This window comes from Anser cygnoides, chromosome Z (assembly GCF_040182565.1).
Source record: "Anser cygnoides isolate HZ-2024a breed goose chromosome Z, Taihu_goose_T2T_genome, whole genome shotgun sequence".
Lineage (NCBI taxonomy): Eukaryota > Metazoa > Chordata > Aves > Anseriformes > Anatidae > Anser > Anser cygnoides.
In genome coordinates this window covers 505,789-530,050 of record NC_089912.1, presented here as the reverse complement: position 1 = coordinate 530,050, position 24,262 = coordinate 505,789, and the positions used below count along the sequence as shown (strand labels likewise).

Sequence of the window (24,262 nt, the reverse complement as noted above, 5' to 3'; positions counted from 1 at the left end):
GCTGCCTGCTCAAACCTCCTGATGATTGCTGAGGCTCTGTCTCGGCTGACGAATATCTGAAACCCCAGGCAGTCACTGGGCATGCAGCCTCCCCCCGCACTGGGAGGCGCAGGGCACCCACAAGGCTGGAGCACTGGAGCCACTGTGCACGCACCGCATGAAGCGTCCTCCTGTGTCTCCATCCGCAGCTCCACAGCAAGGAACCCAGAAGCCCTGCCCAAGGGTTTTGTGCTCCAGCACGGCAGGCAGCGAGTAAAGCACTGTCCTTTTGTAAGCAGAATCACAGAATCACAGAATATCCCAACCTGTTAGGGACCCGCGAGGATCACCAAGCCCAGCTCCAGGCTCCACACAGGACCACCCAAAAGCAGCCCTGTGTCTGAGAGCGCTGCCCAAACGCTTCTTGAGCTCAGTGCTGTGGCCACCACCCTGAGGATCCTATTCCAGCACCCAACCACCCTCTCAGTGAAGAACACCGAATCGTGAAAAAAGCACTGCAGCTCTCTTTATGATTTTCTGTATCCTGAGCACAAAGCCGTGGCCAATCTGTAACGGTGCTCTCCTTGACTCAGGTGCACCAAGGCAATATAAACAGCCTGTGGGTATGAGCCCCAAAATTCTGGAAACTCCGTATGACCAGCCACTCACGCAATGATTTAAAAACGCAGAAAGAGCAAAATGAAGTCACCAAGTCTGGTGTGAATAATCCCACAGCCTGTCTTGTGTTTCTTTCCAATGTTTGTTGAATCTTTTGAATAACGGAATAGATTTGTAAGTAATGGGCCTATTCTACAAATACTAGGAGAGGCCAAAATTGTCAGGATTCAGTCCATTCAGTGTGCAATCACCTCTACCGACGAATAAAGCTTGGTGCAAAGAGTACACACAAAAGCCATGACAGACAAAAACTGAACTGGAAAAAAAAAATCCAGTCTGAGGATGCCCCCATTTTCTGCATCTCACTGATTTAATGCTGTCTGTTTACCAAGATCTTCCTGCTTGGCAACAACAGCAATTGCAGCTTAAAATATTAAGTCCCAAATGTACTGACAGAAAAAAACAAAATGGGTTTCCACTATCATGCAAGATCTCAGGAGTTTGTAATTTCAGCCAAGAAGTAATTCTGACTTGAAAATCCCAGTAAGCTCGAATCAAACCTTGGCCCAGCTTTGGCAGAGGCAGGTTTCAGTCCCATACGATAATCCAGGTACTAATGCCACGTTTTGAATAACCGTAGAGAAGTCAGCTAATATACCAGGGGTATTTTGTTACACGTGGAAAAAGCAGTTTAATGCTTTCCCAAGAACAGAAGACCGCACAGAGAGCTTGGCTGAGCCATGGACCCACACAGGTGGTTGCTCCCTCACACCGAGTCGAAGCAGGACGAGAAAGCCATTATTATTTCCGGGGGCAGGCACAAAGAAATACACGATACTCAAATAGTTCTTCCTGCCACGGAGGTGCCAAATAATGTATTCAACACTTTGGCACTGGACCTTCCGTGTGGGGATAGCTTCTGTATCCCTCAGAGCACTGTTTGCAAGGGTCCAGACCTCCGTCCTTCAGCACGAAGCACGCACTGCGCAGCTCCCCGGCGCTCTCGCTCCGCACGTGGAGTGGGAGCACTTATTTAACGGGACGGAAATTCTCGGATGGGTCCTAGGGAAGGGGATCCACGCACAGCAAAAAAACATGAACGGGAGGAGAAGGAGGAGCAAAAGACAAATGAACAGGAACGGGAAGAGCAGGAGGATGAGGAGCAGCAGCAGCAGCCGGGGAGTGGCAGGCGTGCACGCATCAGGAGCGCAGACATACAACCTCCGTGTGTGCGCACAGGTGCAAATACGCTCTGTAGCTGCACCCTCCGCAGTCCTTCCTCTTGGGATGCTACCACTTTCTTGATAAAATCAGAGTGCCTCATCTCGCTCCTAACGTTTCTGTTTCTTTTTATGCCAACACTCATAATAAATATCCATCAAAAGTGACAAATCCTGCTTTCCCACAAAACAATTTTTTTTCCTTTGGAAAATGCATCCCAGCAAAAGAATTCCAGCCAGCACCAGTACTGACGGTATCAGGACGATCTGACAAGACATCTACCCCTAAACTGGATTGTAGTTAAACCTACATGAAGAGGTTATTTCTTGAAAAGCATCTAACACTCGACAGCTCCTGATGAGAACAGCTGGAGCTACAGCAGGGCTGCAAGGAGTTGTGAAAGTCGGGGCTTTTCATTAACAGCATGGGGAAAATCCCAAGCCTGCTGGAGCTCGTGGCAAAGCTGACGGGTTCACCCCAGCCCTGGAGGAACGCCCCTGAAATCAGGGGCCACATTAGGACAGAGGTGACAAACACATGTGACATGCACGAAAGACAGCCAGTAACCTGCTCCTCGGGAAAAGGCAGCAGCGCTTGCAGAGAGCTTTCCTACACTGAGCTGCGAACATGTAAAAGCGCCTATGGCCGCGCACCACCGACTGCCAGGGCAGAGCTAACACACCTCCCAAAACCCTGGGAAGACATGCGGGGACCACGCTCAATGCTCAGGGAGTCACAGAGACACTCGGGAGTGCGTGGAAAGCTACAAAAGCAGACGTTGCTCCCACCACCTTACAGAGCCATAGGGATTTTGTCCTACTGGAGGAGGACGTCAACCCACAGTTCTCATCAAAGCTGTGCAGAGGTTGGTCCCTTCGTCCCCAGAAATACCATCCTGTCTCAGCATCTGTCATGGAATGCATCATGTTCAAACATCACATAATAACAGATTAGGGTTGTAAATTGCTTTTGTTACATTTCCATGGATTTAGCCTTGTAGAATTGTTTCTGTGTCCAGTTCTGGGCTCCCCGGTACAAAAAAGACAGGGATCTCCTGGAAAGAGTCCAGCGGAGGGCAACAAAGATGGTACGGGGCCTGGAGCATCTTCCCTGTGAGGAAAGGCTGAGAGACCTGGGTCTGTTCAGCCTGGAGAAAAGAAGACTGAAAGGGGATCTTATTAATGTTTACAAATACCTTAAGTGTGGGAGACAAAGGGATTTGGCCAACCTCTTTTCAGTGGTTTGTGGGGACAGGACAAGGGGCAATGGCCACAAAATGGAGCCCAGGAAGTTCCGCACCAACATGCGAAAGAACTTCTTCACGGTGAGGGTGACGGAGCACTGGAGCAGGCTGCCCAGGGAGGTTGTGGAATCTCCTTCTCTGGAGATATTCAAGGCCCGTCTGGACGCCTACCTGGGCAACCTGCTGTAGGGAACTTGCTTTGGCAGGGGGGTTGGACCCGATGACATCTGGAGGTCCCTTCCAACCCCTACGATTTTGTGATTCTGTGATTCTGTGATTCTGTTTCAGAAGTCCAAACATTTTAATGCAACCATAGCTGAGATTCTGAACCGGCTCAGATTTTTTTATTTTTTTTTTCCCAGAATTCCATAAAGAATCTCCGGCTGGCTCAGCTTTGCTAGTTAATGTCCAGGTCAACTGGCATAGCACCAATAACCACACAGACCAGGGTGGTGCTTTCAGAAACACCCAAGGGCTTTAGAGTGCCACAAGCAAAAGGGGAGTCAAAGTCCTTCTCCAGACACCCACTACAGGTGACACCATCTCTGCTGGTGCCAAACTACCACCATCCGTGGCCAACACCATCAGCACTGGCCAGAGTGGCCAGAGGTTGCTGCCACTTCGGCACATACAAAATGCCCTGTAAGAGGTTCACAAAACATAAATGTGAAGACTAGACCTAAACAAAAGCCCTGGCCAAAGCGCCAGTCTTGTGGGAAATAATGTTTGAGGAATCAGGAAAAAAGTATTGTATTTCCCCTTTCTTCCAAAGACTACGAAAATGAAGAGGTGAGCTCTTTTACTGAATGGAGAGTGACTGCCATCAGAACCACAAGCCACCAGTTTTCACCTCCAGCTGTGGAGGAGGCTGCCCAGGGACCAACCCTAACACCAGCAGAAGGTGTCTTTGTGGCTGGACCCTCAGACATGCTCGAGGTGCCCTGTCCAGCTCCACAGCAGCCACGCACCCAGCTCAAGTAGCGGGCTAAGCCAAGGCGAAGGCTCCATTGCATCTGCAGAGCTGCTCATGGCAGACAGGGGCCTCCTGCAGACCCGCTGGCACTGGGGAGAGCACTCATCCTTCCTGGCCAGTATGCACCAGCACCAGTCCTCTGGTGGCAAGAGAGTTAGGAGGAAGACTGGCATGACTGCGTGACCATCACAGCAGTTTTCTTCCAGCAGTTCAGTTCACACACTCTCAATGACATTAAAAAGAAAAACAAGACAAAACAAACCACATAAATTCCACTAAGCTATAGACTGCACTGGATACAGCACAGATGAAGCCATCACTGCAATGTAACTAGTAAAAATAAGAACAAACTATATTTAAAAGGACTGTTTCAGTGTATGCGTGGCGAGGGAAAATAATTTCTTTAGCGGGCCAACAACCTGACAGGACAAACAGCTCACCACACTTTGCAACACTGGGAAAGGATCCCTGAATGCAGAAGGACAATCTGAATCAGCAGCAGAAATTTAAATCAGTAGTTGCTGACCTGGCACAACCTGATTCCCTTCAAAGACTTCATCTCATTATAGTCACTAGAATTATCCCCAAGAGTAAACACAACTCAAGTGAGTAAGCATAGCTGAGGTGGTCCTAGAAATGATTTAAGTAAACTCCAGCACATCTCTGGGAGGGAGTTTCTTTCTCTTTAACCTCTTCATGGACTTCAAAAACTTCACCTGTATCAACCGACTGCCTGGGTTTCAGAGATGTTGATTTCTGATATATTATGTACTTTTCTACCACTTCTTTCTGGATGTTACTAACGCCACTGATGGGTCTGTGTGTGCATACATCCATGTTCCAGACAGACATCACAGGGGCAGTAAAATGCAGCTAACACATATTATTATGAGTCCCACTCACCAAGCCCATGGCAGTCCCTCCACATCCCTCTTCCCCACCCTGCAACTGACTTTCAGCCAGGCCTTGCAGTTCAGCACTTTGCTATCAAAAAGTTCAAGTTTATATCGGCAGATGGTTTCTTTCTCTCCATAACCTCCTCCTTTTTTCCCCCTCACAGTGTTTCTGGAATTGACTGCTCCCCTTGTGGATTTTGATCCTCAAAAGCTTCAGTCCTTTGCAAATGACTTGCAGTGCAGAACTCCCCAGTGAACAGCGAAGAGAACAATATCGATACTGTGAGGCTCCAGCATGAGAGGAGTTACAGCGATTTCTGTCAACACAAGACCCAGCCAGTGGTCAATTCCTGCACTGAGCATTCCCACTGGCTGCGATGTGTGTGGTTCTCCTGCCCACAGCCTGGCACCTGAGTGCAGGCAGGTCCATAAGCTCCGTCACCGCTTGCTCCCAGCACCAGGCAGTCCCTGGGAGCAGCGGGACAGGCTGTACAGTGAATACTCCCTGACAGGGCTGCTCAAACCGGCCAGGCCAAAGTGCCAAGGGCTGTTCATGAAACTCCTAGGGATAAGTCGGGAGTGGGAGAGCATCCTGACACCCAGCCCAAGAGAGGAAAGGGCATTCATGCTGGAGCATTTCACCAGAGGTGTCCCAGGACCAGTGGTACCTGACATTGGCTGCCAGGAAGAGGGGCCCACGCGTGGCCAGAGGAATCCTACATTTCAGCCCTCAAAGAGAGAGAAATAAAGATCCTCAGTTGCCAGGGAAACTACAGTGAGATTCACATTGTGTTTATCAAGACTTGGGAAGCTGTGGCCTGAGAGGGAGCCTACATGCTCTTCGTTAACTCCCGTGGCTGGTGGGGCTCCCCATCCTGACCACACCTCCCCACCCTCGCCCTGGTGTGCCCCGGCCTCCACAGCCCAGGTCCTGGCCACCACACAGCCCCGCTCCTTGGCACGCACCAGCTCCCACGCCACCTGTACCTCCTCCACTGACCCTCAGCTCAGCCCTTCTCCCGAAGGGGGGCCCAAAGTGTCCCCCCCTTGCAGCTTTCCGGGCACCCCCGCACCCACCTGCATTATCTCTCCTGCAGCCAGCTTCCTCCGACAGCCTTCACACCCGTCCCCCTACAAGGGACAAGCGATCGGGGAGCGAGAGGCAGGCCACCATGCCATGCCCGATCTGCTTCCCAGCAGGGCACCCTCACCCCCCGCCACTCCTCCCTCTTCTGCCAGCTCCACCCTTTTGTTGTCTTTGCTCAGAAACTTTCTTGGAGGCACAAGGCTGTGTAAAGGGACGTCCTCATGTGCGCCTGTCTGTCGCACCCACAGAGGTTTTTATTCCTTTACAATAGGAGGCCACAGCTTGTTCAGCTGCCACAGGAATTCCTGGACCTTTACACACCCCCAGGGTTAAACAGGCTGGCCTGGCAGCTCACGCCATCCAGTTAGGGCGTCTTACGTGACACGGTCATCAGCGATCAGATGGGATGTCTGTGCTGGCAAAAAGAACGCGGGGCATCAGCAGAAGAATAGGGCCGAGAGGACAGGACAGGCATCAGTTTGTCTCCCTCACAAGAAGACACTGGTGGGACGCCACTGGACACAATTCAGGCAGTGTACGCATGCACAGCTGGTCACTGGGGCAGGCCTCAGACATGGACAGAGCTATGGACCTGGTACCTGAGCAAACGCAGCAGAGCTCAATACCAGCTGTGGATCTAGCACTGAATATTGAAAGAAGTGAAGGTAAGCCAAAAACACTTCACAAGCTTTCTCAGCAATCTCATAGAGTAGACACCCTGGAAGTCACACTGGCCTTTAGCCACAAGGGGAAGTCCCTGGCAGGACGTACTCTACACTGGGTCCCCTTTCAAGGCTGTTTACCTTCTGCCATACGGCCACTGAGACATTTATGCCCACACCCTTCAAGTCTCTAACTCTGTGTGTGTGTGGCTTGCTGTTTCTGTCCTGCTGGGAAAGGATAGCTCCTGGACACGGAGAAAAGACACAAATACAGAAATGCTGTCCATATTATTAATCCTCATTCAGCCTTAGTCATGTTTGCTTTGCTTTTCTTGGTGTTTCTCCGGTAATGCTCTCCCTGGACGTGTCACAGACAGCTCATGTTCATATTTGTCAGTACAAAGCAATTCAACTGCCATTTCCTAATGCAGGTGTCTCCTATAGCCACTACAGGATGGGCACTACAGAAAATGTGCCCTGCACAAATTGGTACTTCTTGGATGCCTACAACTGTGCCTAGCCTGGGACATCCCTGTGTGAAAATCTGGTGATCATAACATTGGATGTTTTCACATGGCATTGGACTGTGTGCACGTGCACACATTTCTTTTCATTCTCATTACCATCTCTGCCTCTCTTGGAAGGCTTATCCTTCCAGACAGAAGGCTGTGACCCAACTGCCTCTAAGCATAGAGTCTACATTTAAAGGAAAGGCATTTTTCAAAGAGTTCAGCTTAGAAAACAAAGCACAAACATCTACATCACCACACCAGATGCTGACAGCAACATAGGGTTATGGTTGGTGAGAATGGAAACAAAACAACCCATATGAGTGAAGGTCTCCTGCTATGCTAGTTTCAATTCCCCAAATGCCTCCACTGCTGAGAAGACTCCATACCAGTGAATTTGAAATATGGTCTGTGCAGCTGTTGTGTGCAGGTATTTAAATCTGCCAAATTTCTCCTGCAGCAAGAGGATGTGGGTGGGTAACAGACACATACATCCTGCACCGGACTCTTGCTAGATTCTGTTGCTCTTCTTCTGACTGCATTTCCCAGAGAGGGGCCAGGCCAGGCCAACAATTTGCAGTAAGCCATTCAATGCTGCACGTAGCTTTTTGTTCTCACCAGCTGCGTCTGCACAAGGAAAGAGAACAGGCTGACTGGTCTAGCACTGCCTGTGTCCCTGCAACAAAACTCCCTCTGTAACATCATGGCTGCATCCAGGCTGAGCGGCAGGAGCAAGACCCAAGCTGTGCTAATCTCTGTGCTAGAAGACACTGGCCAAGAGGGTGTCAATTCACACAGGACAAAATCATGCCACAACAATACACGGCAGGATGTAGCAGGCAATACAAGGCAATACTTAGCAGGGTGGGCCTGCTTCTGCTCCCCCAGGCCACGCTGACAGAAACTCTCCTTGCTGTCTGGACCTGATCTACAAACAGCGGCTGACAGTGCCGCAGGCAAGGACCTGTGTACAGGCAGGACCATGCTCAGACTGAGCAGCTCAAGCCCCCTGTGGACTGGAAAGCAGAAGGCTGTGCCAGAGGCACACTGGTGTGCCACCACAAATCTTGTTCTTGCTGCACCCAGAATCACCATCCCACACACTCCACTTGAGGTGACCCTGCTCGTAAAGGGGCACCACACACAGCCTGCTGCTTACAGCACACAGCTGTCATGGAAGCAGGAGGGTTGGGCTTTGCCTTGGCTTTGGAGGAGAGACACTGCAGTGAAAGCGTCAGATCACAAGGACATCACAGGTGACAGCCACATCCCCTTTCTGGTCTGGCATGTGCATTTGCTTCATGATCCCTCTCAGCATGACCCTGCTAGGAAAGTCTCTCTGTTGGACTTGACTGCTTTTTCTCTCCCGTACCTGCACAGCTCTGCAGTGAGCAGGATGGAAACCAGGGTTACTTACAGGAGACAGCAGAGAAAGGCAGAAGGAGGAGTGAAGGAGGAGTGAACTGTGCCTTCCCTTGCGTTGGCTCCCAGCGGGAGCTTGGGTGTTGTTTTGGACCTTCAGAGGGAAGGAACATCCCAGCTGGGTCTCTTCTTGCCCTGCTCTTCCTCCTCCATCCTTTCCCTGGATCCTTGGATCCTCCTTCAGAGCACTCACAGCCCAGCAAAGTCCCGCATCCTACACACCATCCCTGGCTTGGCCTACCCTGTACCTACCTGGGGACACAGTTCCAAAGATCACGCTTCTTGGAGCTTTGATTTTCTCAAAAAAACAGACTCCGTGGAGTGTCCCGTTAGAGGACAATCCCTGTCCACCTGACCAGCTTCGAGAAGTACAATAAAATAAGTTCCTTCACTACTGGCACCTGTAAACACTTGATGGAGCATACAGCTCAGCCTGACGCAGGGTCTTACTGCCTGCCTTTGTGCCCATCCTCGGCTTCCCTAAAACAAATCCTGCTCATTAGAAGGTGGGTCAATCAGATCATTCTGTGCATTTCTGCCACCCACCTGCTCTTTTACAGCTTTTTCCTAAGCTGCGGGGCCAGATGAATGTGAAGCCACAAAAGTCAGAGGAGGGAATCTGAAAGCGAAATAGCAAGACTGCTTCCCAGCAGCATCTGCTGCTCGAAACTGAGGAGATTGACGGCAACTCTCTGCCTAGTTACAGAGCAGCCTGCTTCTTGTGTCAGTCTCCAGTAGTATGTCCTTTAACCACAAGTGAAAGCAACCGATCCCCCACGAAGGCACATCTGCTCCAAGTCCGTATTACAGCAGGGAAAAAAAATGACACCTTCAGCTATATAAACCAATAAAGACTGTCGGATTTGGTTTGCCCCTGTTGCTACCCAGCAAGCTCCCCACTGGGATAAAGACTGGTGACATTCGCTAAAAAAATGTCAAGAGTGAGGAGAACGAAACTGGATAATGAATCACACCAAGTACTCAATGCAGCTGGAAGAATTGAGGGGCGACTGCACCCCACTTCACTCCCCAGCCAAGGGAAGCCAGGATCACCAGATGAGTGCTGCACACTGTGGCTCTATTTATATGTGAACAAGTATACAAAGTTATAGCAGCAGGCACGCATCTTGGAACAGCTACCGAGAAAAGAAGTGACATGTTAAAGAGGTGATGTAACAGGATTGCTATGGAGGTAGTCTCCCTCCAGCTCTCAGAAGTCTGTAAATGGTAAAGTTAACTCTGCCCCCTTGTGCATCTGCATCATGATACAGTCTGCAATTAAAAGATGACATGCTTCTCTTATTCACGTTACAGACTAGCATTTGATCCACCTTGTTGTCATCTGCAGCGCAGAGACCTGGGACTCCTTCGTCAACACCTCAAAACTTGCTGTGCAGGGATAACTTTTGCTGAGCAGGATGAGGAGGGGTTATGGAGTCTCCCTGGAATCCCCGTCAAATGGACAAAGATGTTGAAATATCAGGTTATGTACAAAGTCTGTCCTTCACACACCTCTCCAAATCTGCAGCTGCGAGCTGTTAGAAAAGCAATTTAAATGGTCTGCTGAAGACAGCACAGCTGTCCAACTTACAAGCTCAAAAATCATGACTGATACTGCCAAAACAACGGGGTTGTTTTATAAATCATGTGATCTCTTCTAATAGTCAATTGGAAAAGGCTGGGGAATTTCTCAGCTATGCCTCTGATCTTTCCAAGGAAGCACTTAAATCTCTAATCTACAATTGCGAGTTCTTCCTTCTTGCTTAAATCAGTGCATCTGTAATCACACACATCCAAGAACTGGTGCGTCAGGACAATGCCATGAAAGAGTCACGTAACTTGCAACACAAACTGCCACTTTCCTGCTGTGGCTCGTAAAACAAAAAAAATTCTACTTCACCTGCTTTAATATATATACTTATCTATGCACTTATGGCTTTGATTTGGGAAGAAAGTAAAAAAAAAAAAAAAAGTGCAATCACAGATTTAACTAAAACAGGCATATTCAGCAACTACCTGAACTTTCACAATTTTATACTCACACCTGCTTCTCGTGTGACCGAAATCAACCCCACAAAGCTCTCAGCAGTCTTTCTCCCGTTTCAGTAAACTGAACATTACTCTATAATCCAACAGGACATCTGCAGACACCCACCTTCTGCTTGTGCAACAGGGGCTCCACACTCCTTGCCTGTTTTTAGCCCGTTTTCTCTAGAAGTTAGGTTTACTGCACCACAGTTTCTGTGCATCTGCCCACCTCTACCTCTGTCCACGTGTAGCACTGGGGGTCCCAGGGGATGGGGAGATGGAGAAGGAAGCACAAGACCCACGTGTGATCCCCGCTCACTGACCTCGTGGCCAGGGCTGACTGCAGAGTAGTGCCTGGACCCACTCTGGCACCCCTGGGTGTTGGGAGGTAGGTCACATTTCCAACGCGTTCCTCCAAAGCCAAGCAGTGAGCTCCAGGCCACAGTGAAAACCACTGATTTCTCCTCTGCTCAGCAATCTTTGGTGAACAAACCTCTTTTCTCCTCTTTTACTACTCCCTGTGGCCGCTCCTCTATTCAAGGTGGAGATCTCTGCCTCTTCTCAGAGGCACAGATGGGACTTCTGCCTGCACGTGGCCAGGAGGACCCCCTCCCTCACCACAGACATGTGGAGCACATTACCGCAGGGGATCAAAGGCAGGAAATGGGAATCTGACGTTCTGGAGGGCAGGGTGGCAGCACATTAGAAAAGAGCAACCACGGGCCTCCCACCCACTGGTAGGAGCCAGCGACATCTCACCTGAGCGCCTTCCCACACGCGTGACCGCAGCATGGCCACTAGGCCCCTGGTGTGCCCTCTGCTCCCATGCACATATCAAATGATGTGGTCTTGACCCCAGCTCTTACTAGTGAAGGACAGCTATAAACCCTGATTTGAGGACTGCAGGCGATGTTCAATTCAAGCCACAACCACTTGTTTCCTCTGCCATCTGGGCTGACAAAAGCCCCTGACAAATGCAGCATCACAGACTGCTCTACTGTTAATTTTCTGCATCCTTGTGGATGGCGACACCTCCCTGGCGTTTTTTTTACTTCAGGTGGCCACAGAATCAACACAAGGATTCCTCCCCTTTTCACTGATGGCAGAGAGATGTTCCTCATCCGGGAAGAGAAGGTGACCAAAAGCTGACACACTGAAACTGCTTTCTAAGACGTCAAGACCCTGTTCCCAGAAACACTGCCTTCATATGCAGCAAAGGACCGCAGGGTCATGCAGGAGGTCCCCGAGCTGGGCTGCGACCTCAGGAAAGGCCCTGCTGCATTCAGACACGACTCCCCACAGCCAGCGGCCGCAGAGGGCGGGCGAAGGGCACCTGCAGCTCCCTCGCACCCCCCTGAGCCCCGGCAGCCCCGCAGGGCCCCTGCAGCCCCGCTGGGTTCCGGCAGCCCCATAAACCGCGTTACCCCTGGCCGGGAGCCTGCTTCCACCACGGCCGGCTGCCCACCAGCATGCACTGTCCTGGCACCCCCGGAGAAAACCGCTGCCGTTACCTTCGTCTCGCTTGCGCTTGTTGCTCTCGGTGCCGGGGGAGGCGATCCCCAGAATCCCGCTGATGGAGTAGGACGAGCCGGCGGAGTCTGTGCTCACGGAGGACACCTGGGTGACGGACCCTGTGGAGGCTGCAAGGCAAGGCAAGGCCAGGCAGTCAGCGGGCAGCACAGCACAGGCACCAGCCTGGCAGAGAGCCGCCTGCCGCCGCGGCATGGCGGTTGCAGGCCAGGGCTCTGCTGGCTGCCCAAGAAGGCTTCTCGCGGCAGCAAACGCCACCTGGCCACACGTCAGCTCACATCCCCAGGCAGGTGGAAGGCTCTGAGGACACGGCAGCATGGGGAGAAGAGACTCTGGAAGTGGGACGGAGGGGGAACGTGGCAGCTCGCAGGCTGGCCCTGCACTGGCACATCCCTACATCCCTGAGCACAGGGTGCTCTGCAGGGCCCGCACAGAGCAGACACCTTAAACCCCAGCTGCCTCTACCAACCCTGAGCCCCAAGAAGCAAGACTGCTCATCTCTGCTTGTGTTTTTCTCAGTGAGAGGCAGCCCCTAAGCTACCAGAGCAATCTGATGGCTGCTTTCCCTCCTCAGAGATTATTTTGGCATTTTCAAGACAGACAGACCCAGGATGCTGGACTGCAGCGTTATCTGTGTGATGAGCTCAGCATTTAACACAGCTCTTTGTGGGCTGCTGTGCCTCTCACAGCACCAGCCTACCTTTGCCAAAAAAGAGTCAGCGAGCGCTTCGCCCATTTCACAGGTAAAAGCCTGAAGACACAGAAGAACCGAGACACACACACACACGTCTGTCTCCCTCCTGCATAAGGAGCACAATCTTGTCTTTGCCACAGCGGCTTTCACCACAGAAGCTGCCTCATCAGTCAGGACACCCTTTCCAGAGACCACCTCCAGCAGCCTTGCATGAGTCCTGGCTGAATATTGCTGGTCTGCGTCTGAATTAAAGTTTAGGAAAGTTTTGCTACTTCTTCACTCAAGACTGCAAGTGCACAAAGAATTATGGAAGGGATGGCTGATAGATGAAAAAAAACACATTCAAAACTACTTACTGACTAATGATGCAGAAAATGTTATGAATAAGTATCCCTTTCTTGATTTATTACTTTAATTATCTGACATTCTATAGACCCCCATTAGTGGGGTTTTTTTGGTTTAGATTTCAATTTTCTGTCTCATGGTGAAAGCTATTTATCATAATAATCAGTAAAATTCAAAACCTTTTAGCAGTATTTATAAAATTCATTTACTATGTTCAGTCCTTGGAGAATGACAAAGAAGGTGCATTAGCACGTGTGCTGAAGTGTTTTATGCAGAATTATCTGTCCATAAGAATGATTAAAAGTTCTTTAGAATATTTGTAATCCATTATGCTATTTTTTTAATATAAAAAAAAAAGTTTTTCTTACCTATGCTGTGGCTGGAGGCTGGGACTTGCTGATTGGGTGGCTGCTGCACCTTTGTCCGTATGATCCTGTAAGTAGTTGAAAAGAAATGGCTACTTAGCATTAAGCATATAATTAGAGGGGACACACCACACACTACTTTTTCACTTTGGGATATCTACATCAATACAAAAATTTCTTTCTGCGTATTGCAGACAGACCCAGGACTACATTTTTGCCACCAGACCAAGTCATCAGGGACATTTGTATGACCAAATCCTACACACTCCTTGAGATCCAGCAGAGGGTGGTGCTTCAGTCGCTTTGAAGACACAGTCCTTAATGCCCAAGAAGGACACTTCTGTAGCTGTTTGGCCACCGGCTAGACCCAATGCCACATCTTCAGGGAACCAGACGCTACTGAGTTCAAGCGCCCCACTAGACTGCTATCTGCAGCCGTGGGTGCTTGAACACATTTGTAAATCTGTCACTAAACCACCCTGGGAAGAGTACTCGGACATCTGAAAAATCTGGATACCCCTGAAAGGATTCTGCTTATCCAAATTAATATTAAAACAAAAATGTGATGGATTAAATGCTAATCTTAAAAGCTGAATAACTACATTGTCATTGCTGGGGACGGCCTCTGCTCTGAGTTATAATGATGTAAATCAGGAAACATTCAAAGGAGCAGAGACAACAAAAGGCATGTGTTGTGTTACAGGACAAAGGGCAGCTGTTAAGAAGAGCTGGGGAAGTGCTCTATCAAACGCTCACCTGCCGACCCACTGTTAAAAAAGAAAAGAAGGGGTCTGAAATGCCTCCAGGGATTACACAGTTCTGCCACAGGCTGCAGTGGAATCAAAATGGGCTTGAGCGAGGCACGCTCCTAAGTCAAATCACATGTCTCTGTTTTATGCACTGTTTACGCAGTTGTAATGCTGTGGTAAGCATTTATCCCGTGTTTACCTAGCAAACTCTTTTCCCATTTCTGCCTGCCTTGAATTTGGAAGAGGGGAGCGGAGGAGAGGGGAGGTGGGAGACAGATGTGGCGATGCATCATGAGAACACAAAACAGTTACTTGCTGGAAAGTTAGCCCGTGAGCCTGTACAGGAACCTGCACTGGTGATGCCCACCCTCCTCCTCAGCACAGGACTTGCTGCCTGCCCCTTCCCTTCCCTTCCCACTATGGGGCTAGGTGTGAAAACAAGTCTACATTCAGCTGTCAGCACCAAGGTGAAGCTGTTGGCTATTAGATGTCTTCAGACTCCTCAGTGACAGGGTCTCTTGCTTCTTCTTCCTCTGCACAGGGCCCAAGCAGCCGGCTGCACGTGGGAGCTGCAGGGAGCTATGCAGGAAGATTGGTGGGGGAGAGCACGCAGCCGAAGATGACAAAGGACCCCGTACGAGCAAGACTGAAAATAGCACCCTGTACGAGGCTTCCTTCCTGTCATGCCAAAGGAAGGGTGTCTGGGGCCTTCTGACACAGAAATATCTTCATCTCTGGAGGGACAGGGGACTGGAGCACACTGAAGCAGCTGGGCAGCTTATTTGAGCAAAGCTAATCGCAATGATTAATTATGCCTTAGTTGCACAGAGTTGCTCCTGCTGCGGAAGAGTGGCCTATTATTAATATTAATTAATGTTACTAATTAATAATAGTAGTTATTATTCATTTATATAAGGGGGCAGCAACTCAAATTCATCTGCTGAAATGCACCCTCCGTAGCAAGGACACGCTATGTGTAGACCACCACAGAGGCTTTACAGGGCAGCGCCCCAGCCCCTCAGCTCTCCAGCAGCAACAGCAACTCTCCACAGCGCAGCCCTGGGGCATCACTTCTCTCCGCACAGGGGAGGCAGTGCACTGCAGGCTGCCGCTGCAGGGAGGCTTATGGCTCAGTTCACCTTGCCTCTGCCAAGGCAGTAACCATCCTGAATGGCTTCTGGTGGGAGCTGGCATCGGTGGCTAAAAGGCAACGTCCCATTTGCACCTCAGGGCTGAATACGGGCGTTATGCCTTCGTACTAGAAGTTTGCGTCCTTGGCGCGTGATAGGCCTATCTGCAAAGTCTTGAAACATGTAAGGACAAGTCCAACGACTGCACCATGGAACCGTGAGGATTTAGCATTAAAGCCAAGTATTTTGATGTAGCTTCCAGGTTCTTGTCATAACAGTTTGGTTTGGGTTTTGGGGACGTGCTCCTAGGCTGGCAAAAATAGTTCTGCAGGTAAACAAGCTGACTCAAAAAGATCATGTGAATTTCAAAAGGGGTTTCACACCCTTCAGAAAAGGGAAAGATCTCAGCCACAGTTGCATGCAGATGAGAAAGAATGAGATTGCCAGCCAAATAACTTCGCTGTAGATCATGAAACGGAGATTCTCATGAGAAGTCAATGAGTGCGCAGACATTATCAAGGATAAAGCAGGAAGCAGAATAAGGAAAAGGGATCAAAACACACTGGAACCTACTTAGTGTCTCTGCATTCTAGAGCTACGAGTGCATTTTTGGTAGCCTTTTGGAGAATGCTTGAAGCCCTACTACGTAAACACAGGACTGCTCATAGCAGCATCAATGCTTCTGACATGACAGGTGCCGAGTTGACTTTTACGGAAGCAAAGTTTGCCCTTAGTTATCTGAGAACAGACAGAGCAGGATTTTCCTTCAATTTTCATGGTGTCCATATCATTCCTCAAATCCTTTTTTAAATTGAAAATGCGATGTCCATAGCGTTACTGAGTGCTGCTTTGGAGTCTAAGCTAGACAGGAACTTCCAGGCAGTAGCAAAGGCTGTGAGTGAACTGACCCGATTTTGCACCTAACCATGCGGATGGATGACTCAACTCTTAGTTCAGCAAGACGGAGCCACCACTCTGCACTATCACTGGGGAAGTCACTCCTGCTACTCAAGCGGCAACTCCATGAATGCAAATCAGGTTGGGATAGCCAATAAAAGAACAGTGCATCAATTTATTTCACGTCCATGGACACAGATGGGACTTTATAGCTAGCTGCACTCAAAGAATTTGCATGAAATCGCACAAGTGAGAACCATCTCACCAGAGCAGTGAGACCAAGCCCAGTACAGAAAATACTCCAGAGAGAAAATGGAAAGACTCGGCTTGCCAGGGGCTGTTTGTTGGTGTGCTTGAGGGTGCCTGCATGCTCTGCCTTCCAGGTATTAATCCCCTATTATCACTCTGGAGGGCTGGAGACATAGCTGAGTACTTCACAGGGTTTTTTCAACACCAGCCTTAGACATCCTTTGACTGATACGGATGCAGGTTAGTATAGACCTTCAGACCTCGACGTGAGCACAGACCTGCCTACCCAAGCTGGGACAAAACTCACAAACATTGGACTGAGGCTCCAGATAAGATTGTCCTGCATTTTTACAAGGGAATTCAAGGCCAATTTAAATACATCTATTTAACGTGCAGACACTACCAGCCAAATTTCCCTGGTTTATTCATGCTAACAGCAGCAGACCGTGGCCAGCAGAGTTCTAGGCCAACTGCAGCAGTACTGAGCAGGACAGGAAGACCTTGAGACCCGTGCTATGGATCATCTCCTGAGGTACCTAGGGGCCTGTCTTTTTCCAGATCAACACCACCACCCGACCCAGTTGCAGTCTCAGCTTTCCCCAAGATGAAGTACTTCCCGCTCAGTCCCCAGCGCAGTGGAGGCCTCATTTGGATCAAATCAACACAGATCTTTACCAGCAAGAACTGCAAGACATGGACTGGGGAATGGGAAAGGATGGAAAAGAAGCAAAGGCCAATAGCACAACCTGACCAGTCCTAGGAAATATTTATGACTGTGAGGCTTTTGCCACCCGGGTGACCCCACAGCCACTCCAAAGCCCCAAATACATTAGGTAAACACGTAAACTGCATTCCTTGCAAACAACCCAAAACACACAGTTCTACTGACAAATGAGGATTCAGCGAACAACACTTTCTAGCAAAGTCCCTCCCCAAGACCATACAAATCTTTACCTGTTAATCGAACTGACGCTGGGCACGGTGTCATTATCACATACTCTCTCAGCAAGAAGTCTATCCCTGATCTCCCAGGCAAACATGGTAGGATTTTGGCGTTTGTACTCTGCAATTTTTTCGACGACTTTGGGTGTGGCGACCTTTGGTTTTGATCCTCCAATCACTCCAGGCTTAATACTACCGGTTTCGTAATACCTGGGACAACATCCAAAACAAACCTTTCGTCATCACAAATAGACAGAGAACACGCTTTGAGATTTATAGAGAACATGATTTCAAGGTAACCAAACCCCAGCAAATCTTGAGAGACATCTTCACTTTCACATACATATTTTCTGCCTATGTAGTGTTTTATCACCTAGTAAATTAACTTATAGTAATTGGAATTGGGCCATAGGGTAGAATATATAGTTTTTCATAACAGAAAGACAAAAGAAGCAGTGCAAGACTAAAAGGCATTCCAGGATCCAAAATTAAGTGCAAATATGTGTTATTAATCAGGGGTATTGGCAATAATAGAAACAAATCACACCAAAGACCACTTTTTGCAGTAAATTACTGTTTCTAAAGAAATTCTCTGTCATTCATATCTAGAACGTGTTATCATTTCACAGTGAAATGAAGGCTGGGTGTCGTATTTTATTTGCACCTTCAAAATAAATATGCTGGCATACCTTTTTCCCATTTAACTGTTTCAATATATATGTTACTGTTTTAATAGTTAATATTTTTCATAATACATTACTTTTAATATTATGCTTCTAATAGCTGTAACCACAAATTTTAAGGTAAAGGGAGCTGTTCACATTCTCAAGGGTTTCAGTTGATTTGGGTGTTGGTTTATCTGACCAGCTCCACGATCCGTTCTCACATACATGATCTTTACACACGCGAGCAGTTCTGCTGTCATACAAGAGAAGGTGGTAGGACTGCATCCCTAAACTGACTGAGATATGTCAGCCGGTTTTTTTTTCTTTTTTGCATGTAAATCACACAAGCACAACTGCCTGTAGTAGAATTGCAACAAAATGTCGCAGCTGAGATCCCCAGCCACATCCATCTCCCCCTTTTTAATAAGCAAAGCCTTGAAAATGCTGTTAAAAATATGTCCATAAGATACTACCCATTGAAGACCAGAGAAGAGACTAGGAATGAAATCACGCTCCTCTGTGCTGAGATTTCAAGGAATGCAACACACAAGATATTCTCCTGGTCATGCACTTTTTGTATCTTGTGAATTTCCTTGTAACCAGATGAAAAATAAATCCCCAGGCTACCTGCAACCACTGCCCTAGCTGCCCTTATCTGGCTCATCCTTTCTGAACAGACCCTGACTTCATGAGCCTTTCAGCCGGAGACCCACCAAGATGTAGTCTCTTAGCAGCTTAACCATGTCCACCGACTGCTCCGTGCCCAATTTCCAGTAAGGAGCTCAGAAAAGACTACCAAATAAGAATGTAAAATTATTTCTTAACGTGTTTTTTTTCTGCAGCTACTTGATATACCCATTATATCAAATAATAATAATAATAATAATAATTACGGTCTTTCCAGCATGAGCAGATCAGAACACAAACAGGCTGCACAGTGAAAGTCAGTCTCACTGTGGCATGCAACCATGTTTGTTAAATTTCCGTCAGGTCACTAGTTCTTAATCTTCCTCGGAGAGCTCTGTGTGTGGGGCCTAAAATTCCTTTGAGGGGACTAATACCATGTCGTTTGTACATGTTTTCAGATATTCTGGATGCAGATGTGAACTCAGTCTCCACAAGCCATTTAGGTAATATTAGTAATGGACAGCGTCAAGAGTCAGAGATAGATCAACCCTCCCAGTGTCCCTTAGTCATGAGCTTTAGGGCAGGAGGGTAATATTTTGCTCCTCCTGTGCTTAATTTTCTGAGGCCATAATTAAATGAAGGCAAACTTGGATCATAAACTTTCTAAAACCTTACATCCCTGGCCTCATAACCTTTTCTAGTAGAACTTCTACTGTAAGAAGGGTGTGAAAGGAAGCCATACAATAAACGCTGCCCAAACAGAAAGTTGTAATTTCTTCCTTCCAGCTGAAACCATGGATTTTACAAGCCTTCCTTTGTGTTCATCCCTCACACGGCCACGCTGCACCTTCGGGCAGCATCCTGCGGCCAGCTACCCCACTGATGGAGAACAACCCTGATGGCGCACAAACCAGACACTGGCAAGCTGGGGGAGCAGTCACTGTGTGCACAAGACAAGTTTCCCACAGCTGACTCTGCTGGGGGTGGGTAACGCGTGACAGCAGATGCCCTCGGCACCCCGGCGCTGCCAGCTAGCGTGGCAGCGGTGAGCTCGCTGCGGGTCTGTCGGCGGAGGCACTTCCCAAAAAACGCTGCCGCAGCAGTGGGACAAAGACGTGGTGCCCTCCAGACAGGAAGAACTTCACTTCTGAATCCTTTAGCCGCTATCTGCCGACCTACCCTCCCCACCTCGAGCCGTGCAAAAGCGCACACACGTGTGCAGGCGGCTTGTCTCGCACGGGAGGGCGCGGGCTTGGGCCCAGACCCCGCTTCCTGGGCAGCCAGGGGAACGTGCCTGCGGCGTGGGTCGGTGAATTACCAGCAACGCTAGTGCCGATGCCTCCTGGTTCACCCGAGCGACTAACGGAGGGAGCAGCACGAAGCAGTGGCAGGCGGCACAGCGCTGGCATCCCTGACTCCCATCTCCATTTTAAAGGCAAGGCTGGCTGCAGTCAGATTCATTCCACGCACGCGAGGTCCAGGCCTTTTGCTGCCAACAAATTGGCAATGCAGGTAAAAATCGTGCACCCCTGCAGCACCCACCTCTGGGACAGGGATAGTGTCACCTGCACCGCAACCGACTGGTCCCCAGCCTGTGGGCTGCCCAATACGAGGCTGATTTTTAAGGGAGTATTGAGGGCAGATAGGAAAATTCCAACCATAAAATTCCGAATGTAAAGATTTTTCGTAAGGACTCCTGTTCTTCACACACACACAAACACACACACACACAGAGCTCCAATTACAGTGACATTTTACCCACCGTAATTATTAGTTATGAAAATAATGAGGTATGAAATTCCAATTTACTTTTGACAACTTTAATGACAAAGCTTTGGAGCTTCATTCTCAGCTGTATACCGCAAATGTATCTAATGATAAATCTATTTAAATGAGCAAAAGTAAAACCACTGGACATTTGCCCAGTAAATAAATTGCCCATTTCTTAGTTTTACATTGGTCCTGATGGGAATTGTTGGTAAGTCTGCTGCAGTGCGGAGCGTCACAAAGCAAATTATATAATGGTCACACCAGGAGCAGAAACCTGTACTGAGCATGGATGCACGTCTCTAACAGTATGAAATAGCCCGCGAGGGGCAGGCAGGTCTCAAATAAAGCCCTCAAAAAGTTTTTGTCTATCAAGTAGTAAAGGCGTCAGTGTCCTTAAGGTCACACCAGTGTAAGACCAGGAGGAATGGTTACAACCCGCAGGGAAGTGCACCTCTGAGCAGCTGATGCATGAGAGAAGAAGGACAGATGCTTAGCTTAATCCGCACATCAGCTCATGCAACTCTAAAAGCACACTGTCCAAGATTTGTGAGATAGAGTTCAGCGGTTAAGCTGGCTGCAGGGTGTTATAGCGAAAAGAATGCTGTCTTCTACAAAACCGGGGGGGGCATGACTTCAGCAAGTAAATTTGCTTGTGAACACTTAAATTGTCACTGAGAGATCAGAAATGCTGCCAATCTGAGCAGGATCTCACGCATGCTACAACGAAATGGTCCTTTACTAGTTTTTACATCTATGCAATGACCAGTAAAGCTAATTGATTAAAAAATGGAAAAGAGGAAGATGGCATAAATAATAACAGTAGAAGTAAAATGCTAAACAATGAAATTAACTGTTAAAGTCCAGTAAACATGTCAGAAGTTAACTTTTACAAATTATCAAAAAAAAACAGAGCAGCAACAAGAATAAAAAATAATAATAATAATAAAAAAATCCTTACTATAAGGTGGTTAGAGACCTCAGAATTTTCATCCCGGAATCTGAAACTACTTCAGTACAGTACTTTATACAAATGATGTTCAGAAGATACAAAGAAGAAAGGATTTTTTTTTAACCTGAATCTGATTCATATTTTAAAACAAAATCAGGAAATGATAAGAATTTAGAGATTAATTTGCCGTCTCTGTACTGGTTTGAGCAAGTTCCATCTGAATGGAAAGCTACTCCCAAAATAACCAAATGTAAGATGGTTAACAGCTACTTATTGTATCCTCTGCTCTAATTAAGAACATATTCCACCACAAGAGTAGGAAAAGACCTCAAATTAAACAGTGGGACAGGTTTCAATGTAGCGTGTGTGAATGAACGTTCATGCAGTGTAGAATGATAAAATTGCTAAAAGTAAGTCTTCTTCAGAAAGCACGAGTTACTTTCCCTGAACGTTCCCCGACTTGTCTTTCCTCTCCATTTTACTGAAGCTGACTCACAGATTTCTCTGTGTATTCACGGCAGACTACTGCAGAATATATGCTACGTATACACCAAATATCACACGTGGCATTGTGCACTGTGCATTAGAATTACCTGTAAGAGACTGTGAACAGGGCAAAATAAACATATAAGCAGTTGCATTTTTTTCCACACGTCAGGCATATAAAACCATGAGTGGTGATCATGAGCCCTTGTCCTCGCCTGTTGGTAACCTTTAATTAAGGGTGTTTTTTTCTCTTGATGGACACGAGAGATTTGTCGCCCACCCTTACCTGCCAAGTATTTTGCTGACACAGCCATGGCTGACACGGAGCTGCCTGGAGATGTCGCACGGCCTGACCCCTTGGTGGGCAAGCTCCACGATCCTTTGGCGAACGACGTCTGGGAGGGGGCGGCCGTTCACAAAAACACCCCCCAGCTGATTCACGCCTCCATGTCCTGAAACAGACCGGGGGAGGGGGGGGTAAAGGCAGGAAAAGAACAGCGTTGTCAGAGTTGGAAGAGACCTGTGCAAGGCAGTCCTCCCGGCGGTGCTGGGGACGTGCTTCCCGCAGGCGGGTCACCCCGCGGCTCGGAGGCAGCCAGAGCCGCGCTCTGCAGCCCCGCCGTGCCCAGTGCCACTCGCCAAAGGGAAGGACCCACCAGCCTGAAGGCAGAGAGGGCTCTGCGCTGGAAAATGGCCACCCGAGACCACGTACGGTCACCCAGCTCCACCAGTCGTGGGCCATGGCCCCCCCAAACACAGGGCCGAGGCTGCCGGACCACGGACTCTGCGGGCAGGCCTGGAGGTGCCTGGTGGGAAGGAGTCAGCCACCGGCTATGAAGCCAAGTAAAATAAAGCTGGGTGACCATTCAGCATGCTCGTTATGTGTGTCTAGGCACAAAAGGGGGTACCTGCAATTAAGCATGTTATTTTTTTTCAAAACAACTGAGCTTAATCGAGAGCGCGAAAAAACAGAGAATGACTTCTGCTCCGATAATTTATAGCAGCCTTGGCAGGTATTATGATCGCCCAAATGAAATGTGAGCACTGAGGCAAGCCCAATATATTATTCCTTTTGTAGCAGATTTGCACTGTTCACCTTTAGCAAGGTGAGTCATATGTCTGATGGGACCCAGTTAGATGGATAGTACTGAAACCATGTAAAACCCACAAACATGTATGTAGTAATCCCATCCACCAAGTGGGAAAATATAATTAACCCTTGTGATGTTAATCATCCAAACTACTTAGATTGGAGAGAGTGGAGAAACTGAAAACAAGCGATGGGGGCAGTACAGATGCCAATGCTGGAGCAAAAATAACAGAGAAAATGTCTCTATTTACACAGAAATTGAGTGGTACTGAATAAAGTGACAAGTCAAATGCCTCAGTGTTTAGATAAATATACATACATATACATATATATATATAAAGCAGTTTTATTTAAAACTAGCCATTGCACCACGGACAAACGGCTGTCAAACTTTGCAAGCACCTTCTAAAACTATCAGGACAAATAATTAATCCATACAGAATACGTGACTGTCAAAGCCAGTTAAAGCCCGCAAAGAGCAGACGAGTGTTGCCCTGCCTTTATCGGCGTGTGAAGCAGACCCTTCCCAGAGGCCGAATGACGCTTCAGGCTCGAGGTGTCTCCCAAGTTTGTTGGGAGCAGACCCAGGGCAGCGGGGCTGCCTTCAGCAGCACCTGCCAAAGGAGCTCCCGGTTGCACACAGGGAATGCTGCGCTGCCCTGGTAGCGTGGCCAGAGGGAGGAAAGAAAACCCACTACTCACTCAGGATAAAAATGCAGGAGCAACCCAACAGAGCTGTAGTGAATGAGACGTCAGGGTTTTCACCTCTTAGCAGCTTTAATTACATGAAACCATGGACAGGGCATTCAGTACGAATGACAAAATTCTGCGGGTGGGGGAGGTCCAGAAAGGGAAAGGAAGGAAGGAGGGAGGGAAGGAGTGAGGGAGGGAAGGAGTGAGGGAGGGAAGGAAGGGAGGAAAGGGAGGAAGGGACGAAGGGACGAAGGGAGGAGAAAAAAACTAAGTATTTCCTCCGGAGACCCTCTCCGGGCCGACAGCCCAGCCCAGCCCGCGGCCGCCGGGGGAACAAAGGCTGTGGGTGACTGCCGCCCGGGGCCGGAGCGGGGCGCGGGGAGCCCGCGGGACGCCACCAGCGCTGCCGCCGCCCGCCCAAGCGGGAGCGGCGTCGAAGCGCC

The 24,262-nt window shown here is 48.7% G+C and overlaps 2 protein-coding genes across 6 annotated transcripts in view; one reads left to right on the top strand and one right to left on the bottom strand.

Annotated features, from left to right (window-relative positions):
- SLC25A51 (solute carrier family 25 member 51) overlaps positions 1 to 24,262 on the top strand; it is a 411,938-nt gene that overhangs the window by 133,319 nt on the left and 254,357 nt on the right. The gene's annotated exons all lie outside the window — the stretch shown is intronic.
- PAX5 (paired box 5) overlaps positions 1 to 24,262 on the bottom strand; it is a 147,396-nt gene that overhangs the window by 115,741 nt on the left and 7,393 nt on the right. For all 5 annotated transcript variants that reach the window (XM_066987965.1, XM_066987969.1, XM_066987967.1 and 2 more), the window contains exons 2-5: positions 22,323 to 22,488; positions 17,552 to 17,749; positions 13,576 to 13,640; positions 12,150 to 12,278 (exon numbers count right to left, since the gene is read on the bottom strand). In XM_066987965.1, coding sequence (XP_066844066.1) covers positions 12,150 to 12,278; positions 13,576 to 13,640; positions 17,552 to 17,749; positions 22,323 to 22,488 — 558 coding nt within the window. The remainder of the gene's footprint in view (positions 1 to 12,149; positions 12,279 to 13,575; positions 13,641 to 17,551; positions 17,750 to 22,322; positions 22,489 to 24,262) is intronic.